The sequence below is a fragment of the Crocuta crocuta genome, unplaced genomic scaffold (genome assembly GCF_008692635.1).
Source record: "Crocuta crocuta isolate KB4526 unplaced genomic scaffold, BGI_CrCroc_1.0 scaffold41, whole genome shotgun sequence".
In the NCBI taxonomy this organism is placed as follows: Eukaryota; Metazoa; Chordata; class Mammalia; order Carnivora; family Hyaenidae; genus Crocuta; species Crocuta crocuta.
Window position 1 is genome coordinate 15,593,665 of NW_027529428.1, and position 8,942 is coordinate 15,602,606.

The 8,942-nt window shown below is 45.4% G+C and overlaps 1 protein-coding gene across 1 annotated transcript in view; it reads right to left on the reverse strand.

Moving 5' to 3' along the window:
• Positions 1–8,942, reverse strand: part of GLIS3 (GLIS family zinc finger 3) — a 438,239-nt gene that overhangs the window by 280,020 nt on the left and 149,277 nt on the right. Inside the window, 2 exon segments of the mRNA XM_077759313.1 lie at positions 7,626–7,972; positions 7,975–8,432. Of these exon segments, the coding sequence (XP_077615439.1) occupies positions 7,626–7,972; positions 7,975–8,432 (805 nt within the window).

Here is an 8,942-nt window from a genome sequence, read left to right on the forward strand (position 1 = left end):
TCACACATCCAACGCCTGGGGTTGGAACATTCATTGTCTTATTGATGATAGTCTAGAAAGCCCTACCTGGTAATTATAGTAGAAACTAATAAGTTTCCACGGAAAGAAAAACAAAACATCTCTTTTCCACATCCATCTACCCGGAGCTTGAAGAAAACACTTCTGAGAGATCAAAGAGAATCAGACTACCTCTTTTTTTTTTTTTCCCTGGAAAAATAAATGTATTTGGTCTTTCACTCCACACACTCAGATTCTGTCTGAACTCAAAGATGTCAACGCGACCAAAGGTAATCAAGACATATTCCAAAGGTCAGAGAAGACGTTTCTAATAAATTACCAAACGAATTTTACACTGGGGCCATCTGAATGAACTACGAAAAACACACTTTAGAATCTATATAGGAGCAAACCTCAAAAGGTTTGAAATACATTCCCCAAATCAGATCGTTCATTCAAAGATTTACATAATTCCTTCTAATTTTAAAAACATAATTTCGGGGCATGAAATTAGAGAAAAACCACACAACAAATATGAACTAAAAGGAACATTAACCATCATGTAGTTAATGATTTTGCTTAATGAGGATAAAGCCTCCAAATAGTTAACCTCTTAGGATCCCTCTCATTATCTATTGTTTTCCATTAATCCTGGAATTGCAGGGCAAAGAAACAGAAATCACAATTCACTTTGAAACACTGGCCCAAATCTGCTACGAATTTATTTTCAGGACAGAGTTCATGAAAGGCCAGCTCTCCAGGTAAAATGGATTAAATGCCTTCTAAAGGGAAATAAAATTAAACCACTACCAAATGGAAGGCTTCTAAACTGTGTTTTGGGATGTGAAATTCAATTTGACAGACGCCTTATAGACTGTGGTCGATGCCCCCATCTGATGAGAATTTCTGTGGTTTTACTTTTACCTGTACTACGGGGTTTGTAATTCATGGTGACACGTATATGTCTACAGTATGTTGAACATGTAAATATGCCAGTATCTCTTTCTTAGGCAAAATCATTGGGGAAAAAAATCTTGCGATTTAGGTTTTTTGTGTTGTTGTTTTTTTTTTAATCACAGAGCTCGCATTAACTATTTGACAGACTGATGCCTCGTGGGACAGAACTTGGAAACTACACTCTCTCTGATCTTTACCAGATGTTTCGCTGGTGGTGTTTCAGCCTCAAGAGACAAAGAGGATATTAATGTTAATTTTATTTATTTAATCACATCAGGCAGATTTGATAAAAGGGAAAATTCAATATTTTGGTAATTTACCAACTCTTCAGAAATATCCCTGGTAGCAAAAGTGTTTTGAAGATCATTTTACATTAAAAGCAGAAAGGCTGCATTACCTTGCCTTTAAAAATGGGAACAATGTGGTGGATCAGTCAGTTACACATTGAACTCAGGGCAGCGAGGAGCGATAACATACACTGCTCAGCACAGTCTCATCCCAACCTTTACCTGACCGTTAATTGTAGAGGACGAGTACGTGATACGAAAGGGACACTCAGCTGAAAGCCTTCTACCACTCCCAGAGTCACTCGATTATCATCTTATTTCTTGTCTCTGAATTTTATTCCAAGGGAACACGAAATTACCCTAATCATTGTCAGGACAGCGGAAATGATGAAGATGTACTCACTACAAAACACTGCCTCTCCATACCGTAACTGAAATGACAGAGCAGGCCTTCATTTCCTTTGAGTTCAATGTCAGAACGTGGAAGCTTTTAGAGCACTGGTTCTCACCCTTGGCTTCACATTAGAATCACCTGGGAAGCGGCACCCCAGACCAGTGACATCACAGACTCTGGGATGGGACCCAGGTCTGGGTCCTTTATAAAGCTTTTCAGGCAATTCCAATGTCAGTCAAGGTTGAGAACCACCTGCTTGCAGGTGCTAAGTAGGCTACAGGCAAACAATTTTAATAGTCTAAGAAAAATCACTTAATTTCTCTGGCTTTATTCTCATCATCTGAAAAAAAAAAAGATATGTATGGAAGGGAGGTGGAGTGTTAGACTCACTGATTTTCTTTTATTTTTAGGTAATAATTTATACTTACAGTTATGAAATATTTCAAACAGGCAGCATAGCACAGAAAATATTTTCAGATACCTATGACACCTATGTTACTACCACCCAAGCTAAAAAGAAATTAATATTTGTTTCCATTCTCTCACTCTTGGAAAATAGATGGAGTGAAATACTCGTCTCATTTCTTCCTACTTCTTTCCTCTCTAGAAGTATCCGCTATTCTAAGGTTACTTGATTGTCCTGCCCAGACAGATTTTACGGTTTAACCAAGTAATTATCTATTTGCAACAGCTCTATAACACTGATTAGTGTGTGTCTAAATCTATATCGATTGTATTACACTTCATATATCCTTTACTGCATTTAATTTTTTTCATGCAACATTGTTCTTTGAGATGTATCCACATTGATATCTATCTATCCTGTCTGTCCACCTACCTATTCATCTATAGATATAGAGATTTATACCGAATTCATTAATTTTAAACTCCTTTATATTATTTCATTAAGAATAAACCAGTTTATTGACTTACTTCATCTATGGGCAGATCTTTTTTTTTTTTTTTTAAGGAAAGAGAGGTCCAGTAAACATCTTTTTGCATGTGGTCCTGCAAGAACGTGCAGAGTCTCTCTAGGGCAGATACCTAGACATGCTTTTGTTGGATATGCTCATGTTTTTTAACCTTTTAAATTTCTTTTTAATTTTAGAGAGAGAGAAAGAAAAAACAGAGATCAGGGGACATGGTCAAGANCAGACGAGAGAGAGAGAGAGAGACACTCTTCAGCAGGTTTTAGCTCAGTGGGCACCCAACATGAGGCTCAATGCCACAACACTGGGATCATGACCTGAGCCAAAATCAAAGAGTCATACGCTCAACCGACTCAGCCACCCAGGCGCCTCTGGAAATGCTCACTTTTATCTTTACTAGATATTTCTCCAATTGTTTCCCAAAGTGGTTACACCAATGTACTCTTACCAGCAACATTGAAGCATTCCTCGTTCTGTCCTCACCAATACCTGACATTACGAGAATTTAACTGTTGCCGATTTTAAGGTTGTAAAGTGGTAACGGAGAGTTATTCTCAGATAATATTTTCTTAAGGTCTCTTCTGGTCATTTAATTGTGGCCACCGCATCAGTGCCAAGTCTTATCAGAATAACAAAATAAAGGATGTGATTTAAAAAACTTGTTCCAAAGTTTACAATGAATTTACTTTTCCTCAAGAAATGTCTTACATGGCTAACGCTGGCCCATGAACCCATAAATCAGGCCATAAAAGAGGAATGGGGACATGGCCCCAGCTCCGTATTTATTTTCTTGTATTCCATAATCCAATGTTACTTAAAAAGCAAACTGTCCAATATTCTAGCCAAAGCAAATAGTCCGGACTCTGCCAGGCAAAATGCTTGTGGAGAAATGAGTCAATTCATACAAAATTCAAAGCTGTCTTTGGTCAGTGACATTTTCGTGAAAATCTGTGGGTGGGTAAAAGTCTTGCAAAATACCTTTCTGCTATTGGATAAAATGCATCCAGGAAAAATAAGCAAAATTAAGTGGTGACCCACATTCCCCCTAATTCCCTTATTAACACTCCCTCACCTCCCCACACAACCGCTTGCTATTGTGAGCAAAGGCACATCAGTGTTGTCTGATGCTGGCCAGCAGCACCCTTTCCCTCTCGCTCTGCTCCCATCAGATAGACCCTCTCATGAGAAGCTCTGGCAGACAAAAAGTGCCTGATCTCACTCAGAACACACCTTCCCGGGAACACTACCCAGGCCTTAACACACTCTTCAACTCTGTGGCAGAAAGATCTGCAGTAAAAACATTCTCAGTGGGTGCTCTACTAGAACCATTGCTATGGATACTGTTAGAGATGGTCAGTGTCTATCAATAATTTGGGATTATACTTTATGTTGCCTTTTAAGGACCGTGAAATGGGAGTTTGAGAAAGAAACAAATTCCGACTTGAATATTANGAATTCAGCACAGTGATACCTGGAAATGCTCAAAAGTTTTGGGATTGGTCTACCATCCAGAAGGTCTGGACAGAATGATCTGGCATCTAGAAATTGCTTTAGTTAGTAGACAGCAGTGAGTGGACTCAGGTATTTTCAACATAACATTGCCACCCCCCAGTTTCTGATTTAATGCACATCTGTCTGTCTGCCTGCCCGCTGAGACCTTCACTTGTCCAGGCCCTTGCCACTGGCCCGGGACTATCTCTGTCATCGGGGCCAGGCCTGGAAAGAGAGCAGCTGGTCTGGCTTTCCACAGAAGAATAAGATATACAGGAGGGTGGAGTTGTTTGGGTGGGAAAGAGAAAAGAAACCATTCTCTTCTTCCAGTAAGTGAACCAAATAATAAATGAGCAATCCCCCCCCAATTCTGCCGCCTCAAATCCAGAGCGATCCAGATGCCAGAGCTCTGGGTGAGACAGAGGAGTTACAGTCAGAGATTCTGAGAACGTGTTCTCCCATGCGGGAGCTGGAATGTGGCGTCGAGGGAGCACATGGGGACCAGTGTCTTACTATAAGCAGGCTGTCGCTGAAGAGCCCCGTCATACACCCTTCTGCCCCCATGACTTCCAGAAGCACAGTGTGCTGCCTGTAGCCATGGTCACCAAACACAACTGGGTCATCACATCTTTCCTGGGTCAAGAAGCTAAGTGAGTGAAAATGATGACTAACTCTAACTACGGTGCAGCGAAAATTAATAGCCGTTAAACGTACGTGAAACAAAAGTGAACTGGGACCTGTAATTTAAGCTGCTCCTAGCCTCTGTGGCATGTGACACAGCCACAAAAACCCAAAGATCACTTCGTGTCTCCAAGAGATGAATGTGGTCATTTGACTTGGCAATGATCTGGTGCTTTGAATCAACTACCATCAGATCTCACAGCAGCGGGAGATGAAATATTTCAGTGTTAACAATTCTCGGTGTCTGGATTCCAAGTGTGTAAAGATCAGTTTCGCAAAAGGCAGAAAATGCATCCTTTCAGAGAAGCATTCACGTTAAGTACAGCGCCCTCTCCCCGGGGACCACAACTTGAGCAGACTACTGAGCACCACAGCAAAGGTATTTGCTGCCACTCAGGTAGAGCCCTACAAGTCAAGCAGATGACATGTGGCCACCTAACAGCTGTAGAAGGCATAATGCTCACACTGCATAGGTTTTCTATGAAAATGGGCATCTTCCTACTAAAAACAGTCCAAAGACTAGAATCACATATTAGTCAGCTCCTGAGAAACCCTGTTTTGTAATAAATACATTTGCACTAAAACATGTGTGATTTAACGCTCTGCGGGTCTAGATTTGATAGGCTCTTATCAAATCTGGCAATTTGAATTTTATAGGCTCCATCCAGAAGCGGGAAGTGCATAGACGAGGGAAGAAAGAAATCACCTCCCATACCCCGTCCTGAATAATATAAGGAAAAGCTGTGCAGAGGTCTGCAAATACTCACCTCTCAGCTTATTCTTTCACTGAAGTATTTCTATTTTTAACAGTCATCATGCACTTTAGCAAAAGTCAACTTTATGAAGTTATATGCCACTGCAAAGTCTGGGAACAGTGGGGAAATGGAGAAATCCTATTTCACAAAAATTAATTTTGCAATGCAAAAAATATTTTTTGGATAATTCAAGCCTTTATGTTTATTTCAGTAAAGCCAAATCCAGCAAACTATTTTCAGCCAGGATTAGTCAGAACTAAAAGGTTGGACTGTTTTCCTTCAGAGACCGAACGTCTTTCCTGCCTGCAATAGGCCGGTGTGTTCCAAACGGAGTAAATGGAATTGCCTTCAATTGCCTGTCTCTTTCTGGCATATTTAATGCAGAACCCTACTGACAGAGTAAGGTTTTGCTGCCTGAAATGTAATTATTCTTTACACTCACATAACCTGGCATTCTCACAACGTATCGGCTTCTGGCTTTCCTTAAGAAAAATCACAACGTGGGGCAGAAGGTAACGGCAAGAAATGCAATTTCGTTCCACCAGCCATTCTGAAAGCTCTTTCAAAACTACCTACTGGATAGTGAAAAGGTGCTTCTAATACCTGCATTACAGCTGTCACCTGTTTGGTTTGCCTTTGCATACATCAGACCACGTGCCCAACCTACAATCAAATATAAACATGGCCCAGATTCTTTATCATTAAGACCTACTACGGTGAGGAGCAACTCTGGCTGGGGAGCCGCCGTCTGAATCAGTTCTTTGTCGAGATGATTTACACATTTCACACGTCTAGTGAGCTGCCGCATATCCAACATCCAGGGAGTACCTACAATTCTCAGGTTTTTAACTCTGAAAGAAACAGTCCTGTCCGTCTAAACTAATATAAAACCCATGTCCTTCTCCCTCCACGAGTTAGGCGCGCTGTCTGAGATGGTGCAAAGCTGCCCTGTGATCCCAAGGGTGATGTCCTGCTTGTAAACCCTGAGGGTTTCTGTTAGGTGTGAAAGTATTGTGAAATCACTTAAGGGTCACATTATTCAAAAATAGTACATTTTGCCAAGAAACAGACACAGTTCCAGGATCGATGTTGTGAAAACGGGAGGGGGGTGGAGGGGGAGGGGAAGAGCCTTGATGCCCACTCCCTTCCACACCAAAGTCCCCTCTTGCCCTCTATGCCTTATACTTCTCCACAAAATTGTCTCTCCTTAAAGTTCAGCGAGATCCTGTGAGAGCCTGCTTCTGTGGTGTCCCCTGGGTGTTGTTACACGGGCTATAAATCATTTACTAGTCTCACAACCCCGAGTGCCGCAGTGTGGGTGTACGCGGCAACTTCTCTCCTAGCCAAGTTGCTAAGTGTGAGCTCCTTTCCAAATGTCGGAACTACCCCTCCTCCAACCCCGATGCTCGCCCAGTTATTGGAGGGAAGGGAAGATCACTGACTATTTGCTTTGGAAAACAGCTGAACCCCGCCGGTAGGCAGCGTGCGCTCCTCTGCCCTGCACATTTCAGCAACTCCAAGCGGGTGCCTGGCAGGCAGGGGTTTTCCAAGATTCTGGACGGCGCCAAGGACAGCCACCTCCTCCTGGCATCAGGCGATCACCTTAGGTGTGCAGAAGAGAACCGAGACGTGGAGAGATAGCACCGCCACTAACCATTAAAGAAATCTGTCCTGTCCTAGGGCTGCAGTCGACTTTCATGGATCCCTAGACCCCCGTGTACCCGAATTCCGAAAGAGCGGCCGGAGAAGGAGCCCTGACTGGTGGCCGAGTCTGGAAAAGGCCCAGGCACCTGCGATGACTCCCTGCGCCCTTGGGGGCACCTGCGATGACTCCCCGCGCCCTTGGGGCGCCTGCGATGACTCCCCGCGCCCTTGGGGCGCCTGCGATGACTCCCCGCGCCCTTGGGGGCGCCTGCGATGACTCCCCGCGCCCTTGGGGGCGCCTGCGATGACTCCCCGCGCCCTTGAGGCACCTATGATGACTCCCCGCGCCCTTGGGGTGCCTGCGATGACTCCCCGCGCCCTTGGGGGCGCCTGTGATGACTCCCCGCGCCCTTGGGGGCACCTGCGATGATTCCCCGCGCCCTTGGGGGCGCCTGCGATGACTCCCCGCGCCCTGAGGCGCCTCACTCACCGTGCACTTGTTGGGCTTCTCCCCGGAGTGGACTCGCATGTGGATGAGCAGTTTGTACCGGGCGTTGAACGGCTTGTACCTGCGAGGACAGCCGGCCCAGAAGCACGTGAAGTCTTCCCCTTTGCGCTGGTCAATGTGGACCTTCTCGATGTGACGCACCAGCTCCTCCTGCTGCTCGTACAGGGCGCTGCAGTCGATCCAGCGACAGCAGTGTTTGGCCCCGGCGTCGTCCAGCTCCCCGTCGTCGTCCAGCGCGGCCTGCGGCAGGGCCAGCGGCGGGGCGCGGGCGCCCAGGTCCTGGGGGTGCAGGTGCGGGTGGGGGTGGGAGGGCGGCGGGGGGCCCTGGGGCGNTGCCCGTAGACCTCGGGCTGCGGCGACGTGTTGGCCGGGGAAGCCCTGGAGCCGTTGATGTAGGCGACCAGCGACGTGGGCGAGGTGCGGATGATGGTGTTGAAGTCTATGCCGATGCCGTCGGACAGCGGGGACAGGGACAGCGCCCTCTTCTTGGAGCGGGCCGAGTGCGCCCTGGCGGACGAGGGGCGGGGGCTCGGGGAGGGAGAGGGGCCGCTGTCCACGCCGAAAAGGTAGGACGGCAACGAGCTCGACACACTGTTGCCGGACATGGCTGTCCCCGGGGGAAGGCCAAGCAGGTCCCCGAGCTCGATGCCGTTCTGGGGGCCGTGGCCGGAGGGCAGCGACGGGCCCGCCCTGTAGCCCGGAGGCCACTCTTGCTTCACGCTCAAGGCTGACTGGCCTTCCGTCAGACTCAAAGTCGTGGACGCCAAAGACTCACGAGAAATAAGGGACCTGGAACGGCAGCCAGAAGGGGGGGAAAAAAAGACAAACATTTTAGCAGGATATGGATTGCCTAAGAGCTAAAAGAACACTGCATTGACAATCCCTTAAGTATTTCCCCTAATTACATTCTCGGCTAAACACACATTCTTTGGCTGAGATAAAACCCGAGGCTTTTAGTTCCAGGTAAATAACATTTTACCAAGAAGAACAATAGTGGCTAATGCCCACTGGAATCATAAAACAAAAGATCTACTGTTATAAATAATCTTAATACTTTAATGATAATAAATAGTCCTTGCTTTATTTTTAAATATCTTTTTTTAATGTCAGGGGAAAAATTTAGAGACCTGGGAATAATTATTGATGCCTTTCATGGCAAACCAAACAAGCAAGTATTTATTAAGCACGTACTGTGTACAGCACACTACAGATAGACATTGCAGGGGGATACAAATCTCAACAGAGTTTCAGCCTTTGAGCAAAATCTATTGAGTAAAGCAGAAACCCATGCTTAATTTC